Source organism: Motacilla alba, chromosome 20, assembly GCF_015832195.1.
Source record: "Motacilla alba alba isolate MOTALB_02 chromosome 20, Motacilla_alba_V1.0_pri, whole genome shotgun sequence".
Classification (NCBI taxonomy): Eukaryota; Metazoa; Chordata; class Aves; order Passeriformes; family Motacillidae; genus Motacilla; species Motacilla alba.
In genome coordinates, this window is record NC_052035.1 from 14,198,701 (window position 1) to 14,220,678 (window position 21,978).

General features: G+C 48.0%; 1 protein-coding gene across 4 annotated transcripts in view; it reads left to right on the forward strand.

The window, feature by feature from the left end:
- The first annotated feature begins 296 nt into the window (after window positions 1-296).
- Window positions 297-21,978, forward strand: part of ATP9A (ATPase phospholipid transporting 9A (putative)) — a 47,725-nt gene continuing 26,043 nt past the window's right edge. For 2 of the 4 annotated variants that reach the window (XM_038158797.1, XM_038158798.1), the window contains exons 1-13: window positions 297-496; window positions 7,359-7,503; window positions 7,816-7,929; window positions 9,361-9,469; window positions 14,482-14,540; window positions 15,404-15,455; window positions 16,005-16,099; window positions 16,426-16,506; window positions 16,697-16,772; window positions 18,817-18,893; window positions 19,476-19,636; window positions 20,312-20,454; window positions 21,176-21,288. In XM_038158797.1, the coding sequence (XP_038014725.1) occupies window positions 429-496; window positions 7,359-7,503; window positions 7,816-7,929; window positions 9,361-9,469; window positions 14,482-14,540; window positions 15,404-15,455; window positions 16,005-16,099; window positions 16,426-16,506; window positions 16,697-16,772; window positions 18,817-18,893; window positions 19,476-19,636; window positions 20,312-20,454; window positions 21,176-21,288 (1,293 nt within the window). In that variant the 5' untranslated portion in view covers window positions 297-428. Of the gene's footprint in view, window positions 497-3,353; window positions 3,726-7,358; window positions 7,504-7,815; window positions 7,930-9,360; window positions 9,470-14,481; window positions 14,541-15,403; window positions 15,456-16,004; window positions 16,100-16,425; window positions 16,507-16,696; window positions 16,773-18,816; window positions 18,894-19,475; window positions 19,637-20,311; window positions 20,455-21,175; window positions 21,289-21,978 lie in introns of those variants that run through there. The other 2 variants (XM_038158796.1, XM_038158799.1) reach the window with 2 other exon arrangements.

Here is a 21,978-nt window from a genome sequence, read left to right on the forward strand (position 1 = left end):
AGGGTGGGGCTGGGCGGGGCAGACTGGGGTGTGGCAGATCAGGGCGGGGCAGGTCGGGGCGGGGCAGATCGGGGCAGGGCGGGGCAGATCAGGGCGTGGCTGGGCGGGGCAGATAAGGGCGTGGCTGCCCTGCTCGATCCGGGGTGGAGTGGACTTGACCCTATTCGGCCCCACGGAGCCGCCGGGTGCCGGCGCTCGGGGCCGGGCCGGCGGAGCATCCCTGCCGCGCGGTGCGGCGGTGTCGGCGGTGTCGGGAGCGGCGGGGCGGAGCGGCGGAGCCGGCGGGCGGGGCGGGCGCGGCACCTGCGTGCTGGGAGCCGGCGGCGCCGGGCCGGCCCCTCGGCGGTGCCGCCAGACGGCGGCGGCCGGGCTGGGCGCTGCCGGCAGCCGGAGCATCCCCCGCTCCGCTCCGCCCCGCAGCCGCGGCCATGACCGACAACATCCCGCTGCAGCCGGTGCGGCAGAAGAAGCGCATGGACAGCAAGCACCGCGGCGGGTGAGGGGCGGCGGGGCCGCGCTCGGGGTGCGCGGGACGGGGGCGGCGGCGGCGGCTGGAGCCCGGGAGGGGGAGGAGGAGGATGAGGATGAGGATGAGGGGGAGGCAGGCGGGCGGGCGCTGACAGGTTGCTCCTGACGCCATTGCCGCGGCACGCCCGGCGCACGGCAGGATGCGGGAGCGGGGACAGCCCCGGCGGGGAGCGGCTCGGCCCGGCCCGGCCTCCAGCGCCGGAGCCGCGGACACAGCGGGGCGGCAGCGCCCGGAGGGGCCGGGCCGGGCGGGGGCCGTGTCACCCCCGCGGCCCTGTCACCCCCGCACCCGCCCGGCTCCGGCTTGTCACCGTCCGTCCCCGCTGTGGCGCACGGCCGCGGCTGCGGCATCGCCCGGGCCTGGCTCGGGAGAGCGCAGGAGCGGCGCCGGTGCGTGTAACAAAGGCCCGGCTCCCATTAACTGTATCCGCTCGGCAATACAGTGTCCTTGCTGGCGATGCGTCCCTGAAGGAGACGCAGGGATATGTTCACACCGGTATGCCCGTGCAGGAAGTTAAGCAAGGAAAATGGTTTTCCAACAGCCTTCCGTGACGAAATCGCAGCACCGAGCAGACAGGTTGGTTTGCACACAGCAGGGCGTTCGTGGTATCCAAGTCACCTGGCTGGCAATTATCACAGCATTTCATTCAGCCCTGGAGAATTTGGGTTTCTTAAATGTGGTGAGTGATGTTAGCAAAATAAACCAAAATACTGGAAGAAATCTTCAGTGCTAGAGCAAGGGGAAATATACACGTTTGCCTCGTTTATGGTTTTGGTTGGTAGTTTGTGTTCAGAGTGCTGTAACTGACAGTGTTGTACACGGTTTATTCAGCTTTATTCCTCGCTGCCAGGTCGCTGGGGGTGCCGTGGCAGTGCCCGGGGCAGGGAGGTGTGTGTGATGCAGCAGCAATCCCCGGTGCCCGTGTCACATGCGCCGCTGAGCGAGTGCCACAAGGTGCAGCCACCGTGGCCTTGCCTTTGGTGACGTGATGGAAGGGAGCGGGGAGAGGTGAGGGCCCGGGAAATTTCTCCAAGCTGCTGGAATGGATTCTTTCCTGGAGTTCTGCAATCTCCAGCAAGAGCCTCCTGGGTGTTCCGACGTGGTTAGTGCTGCCCAGCAGAACCTGCCCTCAGCTAACCCGAGCTATGGTTCATTGCCTGCGGATTCTGCCTGATTAGCAGCCACTGAGAGGCTTTCCAGCGGTGGCAACAAATTCCAGCAGCGCGGGAAGGAAGCTTGCCTAGGGCTTTTACTCAATAGCAGTTGAAATAAATTGGATTTGGGGTTTCTGTTTGGTGCAGTAATTGTTTGAGGGTGGGATTTGTCATGTATGAGGAGCCTTTGTTTTAGTGATGTGGTCTCTTGGTATTTGATCAAGTGATGGATAGCAGAGCACTGAAGTCAAGCTAATCCAAAGCAGTGTTAGGAGCCACAGAATAAATCATCCAGCAAGTGGAGGGGTCCCTGGTGTCAGAGCCAGAATAGAGTCCTGGGAATCCTCAGCCATAATCAAGGCCTCCCTTCTTCTCTTCCCTCTGAGGAAGAACCCACACTAAAGCCATCCAGTTGATGTTCCTCAGTGCATATGAAACCCAGGATGAGCAAGTGTTGATGGGCTTCACTTTAGCATAGCCCCAGCTGGTTTCCACTGTGAGGGTCCCCCAGCAGTGGCGATGAGTTTTCAGGCAGATTTTTGTTGGTGTGGTCTTCTGGAGTGGGGAGCAGGTTTCTGGTCATGAATGTCTCTATTGAAATCTTGGTTTCTGTTGAAATAAAAGTGAGAAATGGCTAATTCACCTGTAGGGCGGGTGCCATCCAGCAAGGCTTTCATTACCCTCAGCTTCTGGCACGCTTTGAAAGGAAAGCAGGGAGGAGCTGGCTCAGGAGCCTTGCAGAGATGAGTGATGGCTCAGACAGCTCAGGTCTGTGTTGGAGAGAGGCCGCGAGCTCAAAGAACCGAGTGGGAGAGTGGGGATCTGTTCCTGAGCACAGCTTCAGCGGGGCTCTTCTTGCTGCCATCCAGGGCTGAGCTCTGAATTCCCGTGCCTTGAGTCCAGCCCTGCTCATGGCGAGGCTCTGGAAAGCCCTGTGAGCACTGTGCCCGTCAGGAGGGAGGGATGGCAGGAGCTGCAGCAGCCCTGCTGGGATGGGAGTGAGCCTGAGCTGCCCAGCCTGCCAGGGAGGAGCTGCAGCTTCCTGGAGCACCCTGGGTGCTCTGCTCAGCACATGACACAAGTTCTCCCCTAAATAGCTGCTGGTGTCAGTCCTCAGTCCTGCAGGGCTCCTTTTAAAGCAGCAAACTGCTGTGCTCGTGCAGCTGCTGCCGTGGAAGAGGCCTGGCTCAGAGCTGCAGGGAAGGAGAAAGGAGGAGCTGTACAGGAGCACTTGGTGAGGCCGTGCCATTGTGCCGCCTGTGTACTCTGGCTCCCTTTAAAATGGCAAATTCCATTTCAGAGTCAACAGAGAGGGACGGCAGCTCCTGCCCTGGGAGAGCCCGTGTGGGTGTGCCTTGGCGCTGCAGCCTGGGGCTGGGCTGCCTTCCCACAGCCAGGGAAGGGCAGGAATTGCAGCTCTCCGGCCCTTCCAGAGCCATGCCAGCTGCAGGCAGGAACGTTCCGGAATGTTTCACGTGCTGTGTCTCATGTGCAGGTGCATAAAAGGGCGAGGTGGTCGTGCCTGGCTCTGGTTTTCTTTAGCCATGGAAAATTTGTCCCCTGCTTTTGGAATGATGTCACGTTGGTTTCTGTGTTAGAGGTGCCAGGCACAGCCCATGAGGGTCACAGAAACAAAATCTGAGCAGTGGGCTGGGTTTAGAAGTGACTAAATATGTCAGTGAACTTCAGCACTAATTTGACAGTGCCACCTCAGAGCACGTTTGGCTGTGGGTTTGCACACCTACAAACGTGGCACTTTTTTCCCCCTGGGTTTGTTTTACATGGGAATATTTTTCATTTGATCTTCAAATACTTCTCCACTGAACATTTATAAATAAAACCTGCTTCTTGCTAGTTAGTGGCTGTTCACCTGGCAGCCACTCTGCTGTGTTCCTGCCTCTTACCTCACCACTGGGAACGTGGTTTTGTGAGCAAATACAATGCCAGGTGAAGTGCAGAGCAGACCTGTTCTTCAGTTCCTCCTGCTCATTGGGATCCCTCTGCAGATGAAGGGCAGCATCACTTGCAGGACTGAGCTTCAGGTACAGCTTGCGTCCTGAGAGATTCTCTTCAGTGGTTGTGACTGTCTTTGAGGATTTGTGAGTTTGTTTCCCGTTGTTATTTTTGCCAAGTTATGATTTAAAATGTGAATTGCACGGTGCTGTATAAGCTGTCCTCATGTATTTTTCTTGGTCTTTCTGCAAGGTGATGATTTTTAAAGCCCATTATTTACCCTCACTTGCTCGTTTTCTATACTTCAGGGTTATTGCAGGATTGTTCTTCAGTCCTTCAGCTGCAAAATGGAGAAGGAGAAATGTTTAGGAGCGCGTTCCCAAAGTTTCACACAAACTGTTTACATTTCTGTAACTTTGTGATCCCTGTTCTTGGAAAGTGCACATTAATTTTATCAGTGTTTCTCAGCAGCAATGTCAACCCTCAGCTGTTTTTCTAGACAATCTTTCCCTTCCCAGGATGCAGTCTTTAGATTTCACGTTGGAAAACATTTTATTATTCCTACTAATGCAAATAATTCTCTGCCAGAAACGTCCTCCTGTGCCACTGCCTTTGCTCTGAGCAGAGAATTCTACAGTAATGAAGCAGCCCCTGGCCTCATCATCTGCATCTCTAAGCTTGACTCAAAAACAGGGGTGGTAGCCAGAGAAACAGCAGATTGCAGAGCTACACAGTGCCTGCAAAATTCTTGCAGGGAGGAACAAATAAAGCAGCTGGAAAAAGCTGACAGCTCCAGTCAAGAGGACTTTTCATGTAATGGGCACCAAAGCTAATCTGAAAACACTTTTGTATGTGCTCAGAGTACTTTGGTACATTTCTGGTGCCCAAATGAATAGATTTTTCCTTTTTTACATTAAGATTATTCAGTTTCCCCAGGAGAAGGGAAAAGGAGAACTAATGATCTTATTGATTCTTCCCCAGTGAAGTTTAAGGCATCACTGAACTGTTTAAAAATAATTAAAGATTAGGGCAATTGGCTACCTTTGGGAGGAGTGATAAACATCTGCCTGGAACAATGAGCACGTGGTTCTGTGCTTGAGAAATTGCTCTGTTCTAACCAAAACCTCACTTTTAGCTCATTTCAGCAGTTGTGGGCTGGCACTGGAGCAGTCACTGTGAGGTAACATTGCTGCTGGAGCAGGATTTGGGTGGTGGATTGCTCTGAGCCCACCCAGCACAGCACAGGAGGGAAAACACAGTCACGGGGTGCTGAGGGTTGAACACCAGCCCTGGGCTTGAGTGGGTGCCTTCAGAGCAAAAATCCTGGAAGGCTGATGGGGTCAAAGTCAGGATTTGCTGTCAGGATTTTCCTCCCTGGCACAGTGAGGCTGCAGCCCTGGGCTGTGATGCAATGGGATTCCTGAGAGCTGAGAACCTCCCCACTTCCAGCGCTGCAACCTGAGGCTCCCAGTGCTGCTTGGAATCCTGTTCACTGGGAATTTTGAATTGAATGCTTTACAGAAACCTCCTGCTGTAAGGCTGTGGAGGAGACTCCCAGCAGAAATTCTGGATATTCTTTACTCGGGCATCCGTGCTCCTGATATTTGCCTTCCAAACTTGCCGGGCAGGAAGTTTTAATTTTGTTTGTCTAATTAGGTTTTCAGTTTGCTTTCCCTGTCATTCAGCAGCTTGCAAAAACTGACTCCAGCCAGGCAGGGATTTCACAAACCTGTTATTTTTCCTCAGCAGATTCTCCCATGCCCTTTCCTGCTCGTTCTTGGAGCTGCATTGTTTTTAGGTTGTTTCTCAAGCCCTGAAGTAGCCCAGCATTTGCAGATTACCATTCTACAGCAGCAAGTGTGTTTGTGGGGGAAATGCTGCGAGGGGTCACCCTCTTGTAAATATTATGATATAGGTGTGGGGCTGTTCTGCTGTTGAGTACAATCCCTGTAAGAGGCCCAGCCTCAAAAATAAACAAAGGTAAATGGTTTCAGATGTCTGAGTGCGAGGACTGGCTGATTTTTCCTCGCTGGAAAGCACATTGTGATGAAACAGGCTGTGTGGACACCAGATTTGCTCCCTTGGGTAAAGCTTCATTTTGGAGCCTTTTCTCCTTTGTGAAAGAAGGAAAATCACATTTTTCTCCTTTTTTTTCTGTAGTGCATATCTATATTCTGTTGGAATCCAAACGCCACCATTTCCAGTACTTTCTGTTCAGATGTATTTGGGATGCAAGTGGTTATTTGTCTTAGGCCTTCACCTGCAAACACAAAAGCAAACTGCAATGGAAAGGTGTCCAGCTCATAAAATACACTTCTGAATTGGAGTGTTTAACACCAGTTTTGCTGTTTGTCTGGTCTTGGTAACCAGCTGCCTTTCAATGTGGATTTTTTTCGTGAATGTGGGGGGAAAAAAATCTGCTAGTTTGTTTTTATAACAAGCAAAAATAGTTTGTGGAGGTGACAAAAATTGAGAGTTTCAGGGGCAAGCATAACTTTCTGAAGTGGTTCTGTTTAGGGTATTTATATTAATTATGGTTGTATGGCATTACCTAGGGAGCAGCTGGAGAAGGAAATCCACTTGGAAAAGTTACAAATGCAGGATAACAGGAATGTCCCTATCCAGGGGTAAGCAGGCGTGGCAGCGGTGGAGCTGCAAGTCTGTAGGAAATCACAAGTGCTTTATATATACCTGAACATTAAAATGTCTCCAGTTATTTCACTGCAGTAGTTGGATTTAGGTGGGAAAATCCACCTTTTCAGGGCTTCCCTGGGACTCTTCATGAAATAGAATCATGCCCAAGTGATTTGATTAAGCAGAAGTGCTTCTGTGTAGTTTTAAAAGCCTGTGAGAATTCATCCTGCCAGTCAGGCTGGGGAGGTGAAGGGCTGTGCCTGCTCAGGGAGCCCTGCAGCACGTGGTGGCACCTCTTTATTTCTGGCAGCAAAGTTGAGTTTTAATCCCCTCCTGTACTCAGGGAACTGACTTAACTGATAGCACTTCTTTCTGCTGCAGCCAGCAGGGCTTGAGAGATGAGAAATTGAGTTCTTTGTGGGTGAGCACCTTCTGTGTGGTGAGATGTGAGCTCTGCTCAGTGCACTCTGTGTATCTCTGGCACTCCCAGCGTGCTCTGTGCTCCTCCTTTAGTTTGTTAGCTGTTAGTTAGTTGTTTGTTTTGTAGTTGTTTATTTGTAGTTGTGCCCTGAACTGAGCTTTGGGGGCAGAATGCTTGGATCAAGAGCAAATCTTCGCGGTGCATTCTGGAAGGATGGTTTGTAAGAGCTCTGGAGCTGTGGGTGATCAATCTGGCTGTGCCAAAGTCAGTGCAGTTCAGCAGGTCTGTCCCTAGGGAGAAGGCTTTGGGAAGGGACAGCCTGCCAGAAGGCAGCAGTGACAGCAGGAAAATGCCCTTTTTGCCTCTGGGGGGTGACTTTGAACAGAGGGGCTTTTCCAAGGCACGGGAAGGATGGCTGGTGCATCTTTGCATCCTTCCTGAAGGACCTGACCTGGCTGTGGTTCCGTGCCTGGAGCCAGGGTTTGTAAGGTGGGGCAGGGCAGGGCAGGGTGTCCCTCCCCGCGCGTGGTGTGAGCAGAGCTCCTGGCTCCTCAGGGCCAGCTGAGGCTGCTGGAGCTGCTGTGGGTGGGCAGGGGCTGCAGGGGCGCGTGTGACCCAGAGGGGTGTTGGAAATGAACTCATTAATTAATGAGTGGTCCCTCTGCAGGTGCTGTGAGTGCCTGAGGTGCTGCGGGAGGAGGGAGCCGAGGCCTCGGTCTGTCTGGCTTGGCCACCCGGAGAAGAGAGACCAGAGGTACCCCCGCAATGTCATCAACAACCAGAAGTACAACTTCTTCACCTTCCTCCCCGGGGTAAGCACGAGTAAAACTGCTTTCCATCCTCCCCACCCCACTGCTCTCCCCATTTTTCAGTGGTTTTGCAGTGGATAAGTGCAGAATCTGGAGCTGGAGAAAATGATGGGCTTGTGTTTGGTGGAGCTGATGCCAAGGCTGCCTCAGGGCAGCAGCAAACCAGACTCTGAAGTGTCCTGAGTGTCCAGGACTGCTTTAAAACTGTCCCAAGTCACCATGTAGTCACTAGGAAAGCATGCAGGAATGTTCCTGGTGGTTACGTCAACATGCATAACATCCTCTCTCCTCTTTTTGTCTTTTTTTTTTTTTTAGGTGTTGTTTAACCAGTTCAAATACTTCTTCAACCTCTATTTCTTGCTCCTGGCCTGCTCTCAGTTCGTGGTTGAGATGAGGCTTGGTGCCCTTTACACATACTGGGTTCCTCTGGTAGGTCCTTCAAGGTCTATTTATCCAAGAAAGTTTTGGTGTTTGACAAAATTTCTTCTGCTGCCTTTTCTGCGAGGTGTCAGTTTGCACCTTCAGTCATGTTTTTAGCTTGCTTCCGAGGCCTGTGCTGTGCATGTTGTAGGGCTTAGCTTTCAGTGCAGTGAGATCCCTGGTAAAAGCCAGAAAGAAGTGGAGGGGCAGCTTTGGGACACTGCTGTTAAAATTCTATTTGTTTCAAAGCCTGGATCTCCATGAATTCTCCATGAATGACACGTGAGATGATGCAGTCAGCTGGAACATGTGGGAATATTTTGGGGTGATTATTTGAAAGCTCTTCAAACAGCTGAAACCTAAGCTGAAAATAGCTGATGCTTTTTTAGTTTTATTTTGGAAAGCAGGTAGGAATTTCTAGGCAAATGAATGAATGCATTTCACTGCTACATTAATTAATTAGATCACACATTTGGATATGTGTAAGTACTGGAAACCTGCAGTTTCTAACATCACCTTGCTCCCTTCCTAAAGCTCTGTCTTGACAGAGGTAATCAGTAGCTGGTTTCACCTTTCAACACAAGTTGTAAAAAGTTCATTTTCTGTGGTGCATGAGGAGTGTTTTAACTGTTTAGTCTGAGCTAATAGTCTCTGTTAAAACATGACTTTGTGACACCAAGCCCACAAAGAATTGGCTTGCATTAATTATTTATATTTTATACAGTGAAGGATGTGATGCAGGCATTTCCTCATGGCAAGAGGAAATGAAATGACTGCTCATATGTACAGAAGAGTAGGACTGAGGCCCTAATCAGGCAAACGTGTAATTATACCATGAGCAGAGCACAGAAATATCTTGAGAGAGTTATTTGTGGAGGTGGAGTGTCTGTGTACATACACATGAGGGCACATGCACCCTCTGTTCATCCGTATTTATAAAAAGGGGCTTATACAGATTTCTGTATACATTTCTGTACAAAGAACTCTCCCAGATGAGTTGGGCTGACTTCGGTGGCTCTGAGGTGCTGAGCACTGGGGTTTGAGGGGTCTGCCTTACCCTGGGCTTCTCCCTCTCAGTTACTCAGCCGTGGGCTGAAATGGGATCTGCTACTGACATTCTTCAGCTAAGCTCCACAGAGGTTTTCTTGGGGATGAACTTTACAAAGCCTTGCTTGGGGATTACCTTCACAAAGGTGTGCCTGGGGAGAGCACCCTGATAAAACTGGCAGGTTTCTTAAGCAGCAAGTGTGTTTTGAAGCAGCTGGGGTGAGCTTGGTACGGGGGATTGCACACCAATCTCACCGCGCCGATTCGGGAAGCTCAGCTAGGAGAAGGAAATGCAGATTGTTACGTTGGCACTGATAAATGCTGCTGTTGCTGGAGGCAGATGTGATTGCTCCCCTGACCTTGTGCTCCCTGCTGTTTCCGTGCTGCTGGCAGGGCTTTGTGCTGGCTGTCACCGTGATCCGCGAGGCGGCCGAGGAGCTGCGCTGCTACATGCGGGACAAGGAGGTGAACTCGCAGATCTACAGCAAGCTCACAGCCAGAGGTCAGCCCCAGGCTGGGGAACGCAGCCCTGCTGACAGCCAGAGCCACAGCTCAGCCCTGCGAGGGGGCTCTGGGCTTGCCAGGCACGTGGCTGTGTGGCCGTGCTGCTCCTGGGTGGCTCCTCAGCAGGCTCTGGTGGAGGTTGGGGTTTGTTGAAGGGTTCGTGGGATGGTCTGGGTGGGAAGGGACCCTAAAGATCACCCAGTGCCACCCCATCCATGGGCAGGGACACTTTCCACTGTGCCAGGCTGCTCCAAGCCCTGTCCAGCCTGGCCTTGGGCACTGCCAGGGATGCAGGGGCAGCCAGAGCTGCTCTGGGCACCCTGTGCCAGGGCCTGCCCACCCTAAAAAGAACCTAAAAAGACCCTAAAAAGACTGTGAGGCGTTTGTCAGCTGCTGTGGTTCCTGAGGAGTGGCAGTTTCAGCTCCTGCATTTTCCATGTCCATCCCCTTGAGGTCCCCTGCAGCCCTGAGGAGTCTGAGCCCCCGTTTGGGAGTGAGCCCAGGCTGGGGCTCAGCTGAGCCTGGCCCTGCTCTGCCATTGTTTCCAGCTGTGCTGTACCCAACAAAGACATCTAAACTCTCATTGCAGCAATCCAGGGCTGCCCGCTATGGATTGATTGCTCCTAATGCTGTGACAAAGGTGCTGAGGCCAGGGTTTGGTTTCAAAAAGGGAATGAGCTGAATTTGAGCAAGTTTTGGTTATTTTCAGTTTCAAATTTCTTAGTTATAAAAGTTTATACCCCTGAATTTAGATGCAGTGATGTAGGTGTAGTAAAAAAATGCTGCATTTGTAGGGATAAGGCTGCTTTTCAAGTGTAATTGCTTAAGGCTGGATATATTTCACATGCCAGGAGTTATGAGGCAGCTCCAAACTGGGGAGTTTGAGTTTCTGAATATTAAATCCCCTTTTAATAACATGTTCTTAGTACAACACTTAGAATGCTTGGCAACCAACAAAGGCCTCATCCAAGAGGGGTGTACTACATCTATTTAGAGATATAAAAGAGTTGCCTTCTGGATTCTATTCAGTGATCTATAAGGGGCCTGACCTCTCCTTTAGTTCTTTTCATATTGCTATTACGTTTCCCATGAATGATTTCCCTCCCCCCGGTCCTTTAACTTTTCTAATTTTTGTGAAAGAAGCCAAGGAGGCTTGGCAGCTGGGCCCTAGCTGAAAATCTCAAGCCACTGTATTTAACATGAATTTAGTGCAGAAACAGGAATGAGACTGTATATAGTTTAGAGTAGAAAAAAACATAGAAAAATATTTATGGTTGTCACATGGTTTGGGGAGAAGAGTAATTTTCTGTCCCTCTCTGAATCTCAGAACTTATTTTTTTGGGAGAGCTGGTCATCTTTTCCACTGAATAAAACCTCAGCTCCTCTGGGAATGACCTGGAGCAGGGAAGGGCCTGGTGAGGCTGGGGGTGCAAATCTGGGGGTGGATTGCTCTCACCCCTCTATACAAGGAGCTGGGTTTTCAAGGGAGAGTGTCACCAGCTCAGAGGTAGAAGCAGCGAATATCAGAATAAATTTGGAGCAGCTGATGTGAACAATTACTTTTCAGTGTAGCTGACAGTGGGACTTGGGCTATTTGCAGGCTGCTTCTTTTGTTGCTGCTGGTTTGCACAGCCCTGAGCCGAGACCTACTGTCAAAAACCTCCACCCTAAACCTTTTTTATCTTTTTATACCCAGATGATCCATTTCTGTTCCCAAATGACGAAACCAGCAGACTTCTACAAAGCTTTTTTCTTTTTTTTTTTTTTTTAGTGGAAAGCTCTGCATGTAAAGGAGAGTTGTTTGGATTGTTATGAAAAATAATCAAATTTCAATCCCCTATTCATAAGCCACAAGCCTCCCTGTGTTCAGGGGGTCTGTATCCTGATCTGCTTGATGGAAAGCTCGAACTGTGCTTGCAAATTCCTGGCTTGTTTTTCTTCTCCTGCAGCCCCCCTCGCTGGGTAACGCTGCATAATAGAGAGAAACTCCACAGAAGAGTGGGAAGGGACCTCCTACTGAGGGGTGCTGCTTAAGATACAGATCACTGGCATTTACCAGCCATAAAAACACCAATATTTTCCCAAACTCTGCGAGTCCTGCTCCACAGCATAAGGCTACAAAAGCCAAAAGTTCGGTGCAGCACATCAAACAAACCCACCCTCCTTTTTTTTTTTTTTTAATGTTTTAGATGCATTTAACTTGTTTCAGTAAACCTCTGGCTTCACCTTTAATTCCAGAGTAAGTGTTTGGCTCTGTACTTCAGTGCAGCTTTGCAGATCTGTTGTGAAATTTCGACATAAATGCTCAGAGGGCAAAAAGGGGAATATTTTCTGGCTAATATATTGATTACTTGAAATGATCTGCTTTCTGGTGCATCCATCATGCTGCAAATTCAGTGATAATTTCAAAAACCATGGCTTAAATTGGAGCAAACTGTTTGCATTTGATTACGCTTACTTTCTTGTCTTTAAAAAAGATAAATCAGGGCACAGCAGAGAATGAAACAAATACCAGACAAATTTTAACAATAGTTTTTTTTTTGAATGAGAGATCAAGGCTGTTTCCTTTTAAAAAGTGATAAACACCAACTTCTATTCTGATTGACTTAAGGAAGTACAAACTGAAAGTGATATAAATGCTGAGTAAACCTGTGTGTATTTAGAGGAAGGATTTCTAGTTGCACTTAGAAAAACATGGAGTTTATAATTACAAAAATACTTAAATAGCAGAGCAGTTCTGGGAAATGGAACAGTAGTGCTTATTAGCTGGTTTTAAACATGCATGAGAAAACATCTGATGTTTAGGTGGCAGTTTCCCCACAGTAAGAAAAGGGAATTACAGAATTCCCAAGATCAAAATAAAACTAATTCAAGTAAGTTCTTTATGGGAGTCCTGAGTCAAAGGAAACATCTGGTCCTGGGCCTTCTTAGCAGGACGTGTGGTGCACACTGCAGAGATGTCACCCACGGGGGCCAGGGAGGCTGCAGAAGCAGAATTAGCTACCTAAGAAGGGCATCTCACTTATCCAGGAGTTATAAAAACGTGTGCTGCTCAGAAAGGTCCCCTCTTTGTTTTACCCTCCAGCAGCTGAGGTTGGGAGGGTTCCTGAGCAAGACAAATCTGCTCCAGCTGCTTTGGGTTTTCTCAAATTGGAAAAATTTTACAGCAGATGATACTGTTTTCAGCATAATGGTCCCAAAAGGCTTTTATGTGTGTGATGATAGGAAATCATCACGTTACAGCTTTGTCCAGGCTTTAATTTTTCTTTTGCAGAATGATTTTTTTACCTCGTTAAGGAAAACCTTACAAAAGTGAGTTTGCCTGAGCCCTGCAGGTAGGGCTGCTTCTGCTGACAGCCACCAGATAAATCCTCGTGATCTTGGAGAGAATACAGAAAATATGGTTAAACAAATCCAGAGCTTTTCTGCACTTTGGGTCGGGAGTGGCTGTGCCTGTGTGGGGAGAGCACTGGGGCTTTCCCCCCCCTTCCTTTGCACAGGAGAATATTCAAAAGCACTTTTTGTTGCTTTGTGAATAACCGTATTAAAAGGGGAGGAAGAGATGTTATCTGTCAGACCCTTTTAGTGTCATAGTACCTAACTTTGTATAGCCCATACAGAAGACTGCCAGGGATGCTTTTTTTGATCCTCTTGGAGTGCAGCTTTTCTTTTCAAGCCCCAGCGTAATGGACTCTTAATCCCCGGGTTGCTTCCTGCCCCGGCAGAGATGTCTTTAGCCCAGCATTCGTTTTATTTACCTTTTTTTTTTAACCAAAAAACCCTCACAAGGCAAACTCCAGAGTCCATGGAAGACCTATGAGATATTTGTGAAATGGGCCATGACTGCTTATAATTTGTAGGAATAATTACAGCATGCGAGGAAGGCTGCATTTATTAGCAGCAGTGACGAAGCATGTTGTTAGGCACACAGTGTGTCACCAAAGCAGCAGGCTGCCCCAGCCCAGAATGGCTTTCATTGTTAATTTGGAGCAGAAACACTGAAGCATATCCTGAGAAGGATGCTAATGAAGGGACTGCCAGTAGTAAAATCCCAGTGACCTTTGTGCTTTGTGCTAATTTCTGTTCCCCCTCCCTTCCCCCTCCTGCTTTCCCCCGAGCTGCTATCTGGCCAGTTAGCCCGTGGATTTGGAGGTACAGTAGGAGTGTTGTCCCTGCCAGGGCGAGCTCCACGTGCCTCCCCCACTTCCACTCAAATCACAGCAGATTAAAGAGGCTTTTGTTGAAATATAACAGACACGTGGAGGCAGGGTTCAAATTAACTGATTATAAATCACTAGTTAGTCGGAGAAGCCAAATCTAGAGCTGGCTAATGATTTGAAATTACTAGCCAATTGTTAAATTAATCCCCTGTTTTAAAGCAACTGGGAAATGTTTGACAGCTGCACAGGAATAAATATTTACATGATTTGGTAGGACCTGTTCTCTGCTTGTTTGGCCAGTCCTGCAAGAGGCAAAGGAGAGGTGGCAGAGCCGAGCCAGATGCTGGAGCTGCAGCAGGGCAGGAAGTGAGGCTGGATTTTGGAAGGACCCGCTGTACTTCCAGCTTCCAGGCCTTGGCTTGAGCGTCGAGCTTTGCATTTTCAGGCACCTGAGGAGAAGGAGTTGGGTTTGGTGGTTCCCTGCTGTAACTTTCTGCTCTTGCTCTGGCACCTGCCTGATGCTGAAAGTGTTTTTGAGTTCATGAGTTAGGTCGTACCGAAAGGAGTTTGAGTTGAGTTAAGAGTAGGGGGTGGCTGGGGGCTTTCTGCAGCCAGGGCTGCTGTCTGGAGCTGGTACAGGAGGGCCTTCAGCCCTTTTTGGGAGAACCACCCCCTTAGTGGGGACAGTGGGCTCAGAAGTCTTCCCAGGGCAGCATTGCCCAGTCCCTGTGGTGGAAACGTTTCCCATTTGCACCCCCATAGTGCAGGGAAGGAAGGGAGGGGAGGAGCAGCACACAGCACCCCAAAGCCTGTCCTGCTCTGCTCTAACACCAGCACCTTTCCTCTGCAGGGACTGTCAAGGTGAAGAGCTCTAACATACAAGTGGGTGACCTCATCATTGTGGAAAAGGTTTGCCTTTATATTCATCTTTCCTGTGTAGAGGTTTTGGGATTTTTTTTTTGCAAGACCATACAAAATGAGGTCTTTTGAATTCCTACTTATTTTACAACAGGCTTAGAAGATTAGGTGTTGAACACAAGTTTAAATGTTTAATCACTTTACAGTGTTCTCCCACTTCACCAATAGCATCATTATCTTTACAAATGGGGGCAAATCTGTAGGTATGCCTATAACCTATTTTTTTTACTTCTGCTATAGCAAGATAAAGAGCTTCCCTATCTTTTCTGTGTCTGTGGGACACAGCTTAAATACCTGGAACAAGTGCAGCAGCCAGGTGTTTCTGTGGGTCTAAGCATTGCAGTTTTGGGAGACCCAGTGATCCATTTGTAGATACTGGTATATACAGGTATATTTTGCCCTTTGTACAACTTTTAATGTGGTTTTTTTAATCCACTGGTTTTGTTTTCCCCACCCACTCTCCTCAAGCAGCTGTGACCTCTAAAACCATTAGTATGAAAATACTCAGTACAGAATGAGAAACTTGGTAGCTGCAGATTCCAGATACAACCTTTCTGCTAACATGGGACTCCTTGAAAGGAAACCAGCACTAGTTTAAGATTTCTTCATACTTCTAGAATTACTCTCCAGCCCTTTTGTAAACCTAACCCTTGGGTCTGGTCAGTGGGAGCTGGCACCAGTTATTATCGTGCACTTGGAATTCTGCAGGGAAGCGAGTTCAGGATTCAAAGCAAACTGAATCCCAGGCTCCAGGCTGACAAAGGAATCCTCTTTGTGCCTCTGCTGCTCTGGGCAAGGCGCTGCACACGCGTGCGGGGCTGGCTGCACAATAATGGCCTTTCTTCTCCCCCCAGAACCAGAGGGTCCCTGCTGACATGATCTTCCTGAGGACGTCGGAGAAGAATGGTAAACATCTGGAACCAATTGTCAAAATAGCCATTAACCTTTCACTGGTTGTTTGGAGAAAATTATCTTTTGGAAATGTGAAAGAAATAGATAATAGGAAAATTTTAGAGAGAGGGGGAACTCAAGTGATTTTATGGACCACCACTTCTCAGGATGTTATTCTTTAGTTTTGTTTGCTAATCAAAGAATGTAGGGGTTGATTCAGGGTAAATGAATCTGGTTGCGCTTTAGATATATTTACTTACTGTTCAGGCTTGCTTTGTTAAGTGTGGGATAAGGAAATATTTGATCAGAAGGTTAGGAAACAGATCAATGGGAACATTTCAAGTGTCTTTAAAAAAAGTATAGCACAGAGAATTCTGGCCTAGTGGAGGGAAAGGAATGTGGTGCAGGGACGCCATCCTTCCGTTATTAACAAATGTAAATCGGACCCTGTTTCTAGAGGAAGAAGGATGTGGCTGTCCTGGAGGGGAAGCCATCCCATGAGTTAGCTGTAGGTGTGCCTAGGACAGAGGTGGCAGGATCCCTGAGTGCTGTTCCCCTCCCCAGGATCCTGCTTCCTGCGCACGGACCAGCTGGACGGGGAGACGGACTGGAAGCTGCGGCTGCCCGTCACCTGCACCCAGCGCCTGCCCACGGCCTCTGTGAGCACCTGCCTGGCCCCCTGGCCTTGGGAGCTGTGGACAGGCTTTCCCTGAAAACCTGGGGGTGCTGCAGTCCTGTTTTCAGGCTGTGGTTCCTTTCCTGGGGCACAGATAAGTCCCAGGAGATTCTCAGGTGTCACCCCAGGAACTCCCCTGCTGCCCCAGGTGTGTTTTCTGGGGGACTCCTGGGCTGCAGTATGTATCAAGTCCATTCTAAACCATGCCAAGTAACCCTTGGTGCAGTGTTCTGGTAAAATCCTGTTCGTTATTGGGCTGTGGCTGGCTGATAGGAGCTGATAGGGCTGATGGATGTGTCTCTTTGATAGGACCTGCTGCAAATCCGCTCCTACGTCTACGCAGAAGAGCCCAACATTGACATACACAACTTCGTGGGGACCTTCACCAGGGTGAGTCTGCTGGCAGGGCCTGAAATCAGCCAGAGACTCACCAGGGTTTATGAAAGTTCTCCATCCTATCAGAAATCCCTCTGCCAGCTTGCCCAGCATCCCTCCCCAAACACCTCTGAGGACCCTTCTCATCCTCTGCTCTTTTCCATTACTGACAAATCTGTTTCTTTTTCTCTTTTTCCCATTGCAGGAGGACAGTGACCCTCCAGTAAATGAAAGTTTAAGCATAGAAAACACCCTGTGGGCCAGCACAGTGATTGCATCAGGTAAGGTGGAGACCCATGTAAAATTGTTTTTAAGGGAATATGTTAACAATTTTTGAAAGTATTTCTGTGATGGAATAATAATTCTGTCAGTTGGAGAAATTAGCAGTTGGAATGAGGTTTCCCCCTGGTCCTAACACCTCTGGGGAGCTGAGCTGACATCTAATTGCCTCTTGGACGTTCCTAGATGAGAAAGAAGTGGAGTGGCCTTTGGGGCCCTTCTTTAGCATCTAGGAGCAGAATAGCACTTAATTGCTCTGCACATTGACATCCTAATCTGTAACAGAAATGGTGTCAAATGGATTCTGGGAACAGAAGCTGAGATGAAAGATTTCCAGGTAAGTGCTTCCATTGAGTTTGTCCTATATACCTCTTTAAAAAGGGGGAAAAAACCAAGCCCTTGACAGATTTTGACTCGTATATACGATAAACTCCCGAGGCCTGAGATTAATCAATGCCCCCTGAAGAGGCTTGTCACAGTAAAAGCCTTGTTCCTCTCCTGCCCAGTGTGTTTGCTGGGCAGGAGCTGGAGGAGAGTGCAATTCTGGAGTCCAGCTCTGGAATTAAACTTGTCAAATGGAGAGACTTGACAGTGCCTTTGCAAATATAGTTTCAAAGGGTTTAAGTAATTGAGTCTGTTTGAAATGGCCATAAACCAACTAGAAACACTCCTTTCTCACAGATCAGTGTGTTTTCAAGCTTCTTCTAGTCCTGGCAGGTGCTTCCTCTCATTTTGACTGACTTATCCATACAATACTGGATCTTGTTTCTGCTGTGGTAGTAACAAATAGCATGCTGTAGGTTATTTCTCTTAGGAGAAAATGTGGATATTATTTTTCTTCTGCTGTGAGTGGAAGCTGTCGGGTTGCAGTGCCATCTCACTGGGGCAGCCCCTGTAAGATGAAGCAGAGCAATGTGTCTTCCTCCATCTGCTGCAGGAGGGCTGGGTGTGACTCTGACTGTTTGCAGTGGATTTGGAGTAGCTGTGCCATCTGCTGATCTGAATTGTGATGATCTTACCACCACCTGCCATCTGGCTCCGAGGATTTGTTGTTGTTTTTGGGGGTGTTTTTTTAAAGGAATGTTTCTCAGCATATTTTTAGAAACCACCTCTCTGGAATCAGCCTTATTTAAAAATAAGTCACCTGCAGCTTGATAAATCTCTGCTCATTAGTGAGAGCCGGGGAACAGTAGAGCATAAAGGAGCAATGTATTGGCAGTAGTGCTTTTTTTAGAGTTGGTTTTCTCCATTTTTACAGACTCCCATCTCTGGGCAATAGCAGCTTTTAAACTGTTGATGGTAGACAGCTTTTTCTTCATGGCTCTTTGCAAAGTCTTTAAGAGAAGACCCATAGAAACCCTGTATTTTATGGTGAATTATGTTTCTGCAAGAAGAAAATTGAGGACTTTGTTGCTCTCAGCTCTTTAGCAACTGTGGGACAGAGCATTCAAATTCGCTGATGGGCTCCCAGCAGCTCCATCTGTTCCAGGAAGGTAGGAGTTGGTGTGATTCACTTGGTGGTAGGAGCAGTACTTAGATAAGCACTTAAAGTAAATTGTAGATTTTAAAATAATGCAATTCTGTCTTTGAGCTCTGGAATTCATTGGATTTGCTCGGATTGTTTCAGCCTCTACCAATAAATACCCCTAGCCCAGAGCTGCTTTAATTTGGACACACAATGAAGGTCTGGTGGAAGGCAGCACCAAAGTGGGATTCCGAGTGGTGGGAGGAAATCCAAGAAATCCTCCATCCTTACCAACCTTTTTTTGTAGTCTGGAGAGACAAGTGGATCAAAAGGGGGTCAGGGAAGGTAGAGCAGAGCTGGCTGCTCTTCCCATGAGCTGATGGAGTCTGTGATGCTGCATCAAGGCCAGCCCTGAGCCTGAATGGCTGCCTGGGAGCATGTTTCTTGTTCCAGTCTGTGTTTTCAGAGGTGTTGTGTCGCAGATACCAGCTTTTTGAATTTCTGGTTGCTTCTGAAATTAGCCTGCTGAAAATGCTCTCCACCTGAGAATTATTTTATGGAGAGAACCTCTGTGTGTGCAGGTACTGTGGTGGGAGTTGTCCTCTACACGGGAAGGGAGCTGCGCAGTGTGATGAACACCTCCAACCCAAGAAGCAAGGTATGGTGAAGAAACAGGTTTGTAATAAAAAGGGTCAGAAACAGATCATTTTTTAAAAGGAGATCCTTCCAAATGCTCTATGTACACACTCCAGGGACAACCTCATAGGAATAATTCATATTTTCCAGCCTGTGATTTAAGATAGTTACCAGAACCTATTTCTCCTGATTTTTTCATCCTATTAAACATGTGTCCTCTCACTTTTTGAAGGTTGTCAAACATTGTTTTATATGTTTATAATGAGACAGTCCCCGTGAGAATAGAGAAGCTTCTTTGGCTGCATTCTTCCATTGTAGCACAGCTAAGACAAGGTGCAGGGATGTTTACACAGCTTTTGGCAGCCCGAGCCCTCTCACACCTCTGCATCCTCTGCTGAGCTTCTGAGGGATGGAAATCTCATTTAACAAGCTGGCAAGAGTATTGATTATAAATTTAAAAATGTTGGTAGTGTTTTGAAAGAAGAGAAGCTGACTAGGGGGAGTGGCTCCTTGCATGGAGTGGCAGCTCGTTTCCTTTGTGGATATTGCCCTGAGCTGACACCCTCACCTGTGTGCCTGAAATCTCTCTCTCCTGCTCTTCTAGATTGGCCTCTTTGATTTGGAGGTGAACTGCCTCACCAAGATCCTGTTTGGGGCTCTGGTGGTGGTGTCCCTGGTCATGGTGGCCCTTCAGCACTTTGCAGGCCGTTGGTACCTGCAGATCATCAGGTTCCTGCTGCTGTTCTCAAACATCATTCCCATCAGGTGAGGGGACAGCTGGGAATGCCCCCAGCACAGCGCTGCCTGCTCGAGCACCTGAGCTCTCACCTGTTCCTCATTGCACAGCTCAGCAAGGCCAGAAGTAGAAATGAAGTTAAAACATAAGAATTGCTTTGTAGTTTCTGCTGAATTTGTTCAATTGATTGACCCATTCACTGGCTCAGGCTGTGGATTAGGCATTTAAATTCCCTTCTCTCAGTGTTTGGAATACCTGGTTACTGTGATTAGACCAGAGTAGAAACTGGAAGAGGAGGGTGTTTTATACAGAATGCAGGGGAATACATTTAGAGGGCAATGAAACTTTGATATTCAATTGTACTGTATTAGTAATTTACTTTGGGTGCAGGACTGGGATTCATTTCAGTTCTATTTTAATCTGCTCTCTGGTATCCATCACTGTCCTTACTCTGTCCACCCTCCCCTCAAATCATATCTGCTCTTCTCACTCAATTTTGTCATCTGTCTTTGAATGACAGTGTAATGACATTGGCCACCAGAGCACTGACTTTGAATAAACTTCTCCTGAAACTCTCCTTGGCACCTCACGTTCCCTGTGGAACTCGTTGTCCTTTCGTTGCACTGTAGCAATTCACAGGATTATTTTCCAAAGTTTACCGGGTGACACTTTTTATTTTCCTTTTTCTCTTTCCTCCTGTGCAGTTTACGTGTGAATCTGGACATGGGGAAGATTGTGTACAGCTGGGTGATCCGCAGAGATTCCAAAATCCCTGGCACTGTGGTTCGGTCCAGCACCATCCCTGAGCAGCTGGGGAGGATTTCCTATTTGCTTACAGACAAAACAGGTACTGGTGCAGAAAATACAGCTTGGAGTCATGGCATGTTGTTTGGATTCTGTTTTGGTTTTGGCCAGGAAAAGAGGATAATGTGAGATTTCTTTGGACTGGAAGAAATATGCATTTCCTGTCACTTTGGCAATATGATCTAATCAGATTTTGAAACAGAAGTTCTGCTTTTTCTTTGTTCTGAATGTGCTGTAAGGGAGGACAGGAATATTACACTACTTGAATGAATACTTAAAGCATGCTATTACAACAAAAGCTGAGGGTAAAAATAAAATTAAAATCAACTTTTTAGAGCTAGTTTTCAAAGCCAGGTTAAGATAATGTACATATAAAGGCAGGAGCTGCCTGCTGCTGCCCTTAGACCTTTGAAGCTGAGCTGGAATTGAAGGCCTGAGCTGTGATGTAAAGCTTGGTCTGACGTGAAATCCTGGAACCACTGAAGTAGTTTCCAATTTTTTCAGTTCCAGTGGGACCAGAGCTATGCTTGCAGCTCGTGCTGGCATTGACTGTGGGGTGAATCTCGTTGTTATTTATACACCCCACTTCCAGGAGAATGAGCCCTCAGGTCTGCTGATCTGGGTTTTTTTGCCAGCCCTGGGAGTGCACAGTGACAGGTTCAGCTGCTGGCCCGCATTCAGGTTTCTGTGCTCGAGGCACAGCAGGGACAGGAGGCGTGCTGGGCTGGGGGTGTTGCTCCCACTCCACGGTGCTGTTTTCCCAGGGACTCTCACCCAGAACGAGATGGTTTTCAAGAGACTCCACCTGGGAACGGTGGCCTACGGCCTGGACTCCATGGACGAGGTGCAGAGCCACATATTCAGCATTTACACCCAGGTACAGCCAGCTGCATTCCCGGGCTCCCTGTGCCCAAAATTCCAGTCACTGGGCCTCTGGGGAGTTCATGTGGTAGGGATCTGCTTATGAGCTGCTTTTGGGAAAGCCTGAAGGTCACCGGATGCTTAATTCATAAATAATGTCCTGATTGCTTGTGATGTTTTGTGGGTTGTTTCCCATCAGCAAGTGTGTGTGCCTGTGTTCTGTTGCTGAGGTCTGTTTCTAAAATAACTTTTTAGATATCCAGCTATCTCTTTTCTTTCTCCTTCCAGGCATTTGGTTCTTCTCTTGGTGTTGAGACCCTTAAATGACAGAACTGTATTAAAAAAAAAACAAAACAAAAAAAAACCCAAATCACAAACCCCCAGACTTCAGCTTTATTTGCCTTCATTTTATCCTGAATCTCTAGAGAAAACTTGACTACTGATGAATTATTTGCCAAAGTGCCCAGTGTTTGTCAGGAACATTTGGGTGACTGACTAGTCCAGTGTGTGAGCAGTGCCCTTCAGCTGAGGGTTTGCTGTTGGATTTTGTCAGCAGTGCTGATGAGCAGTGATTCTAAATGTGAAGATCTTGTGGGTCCTAATTGCTAGTGTGGAAAATAACATGTGGAATTACCCTGGTAATGGATATATGTCTCATAAAACTTTCATAATTACCAAATGAGATCCCTTATAATGAGAAGCATTT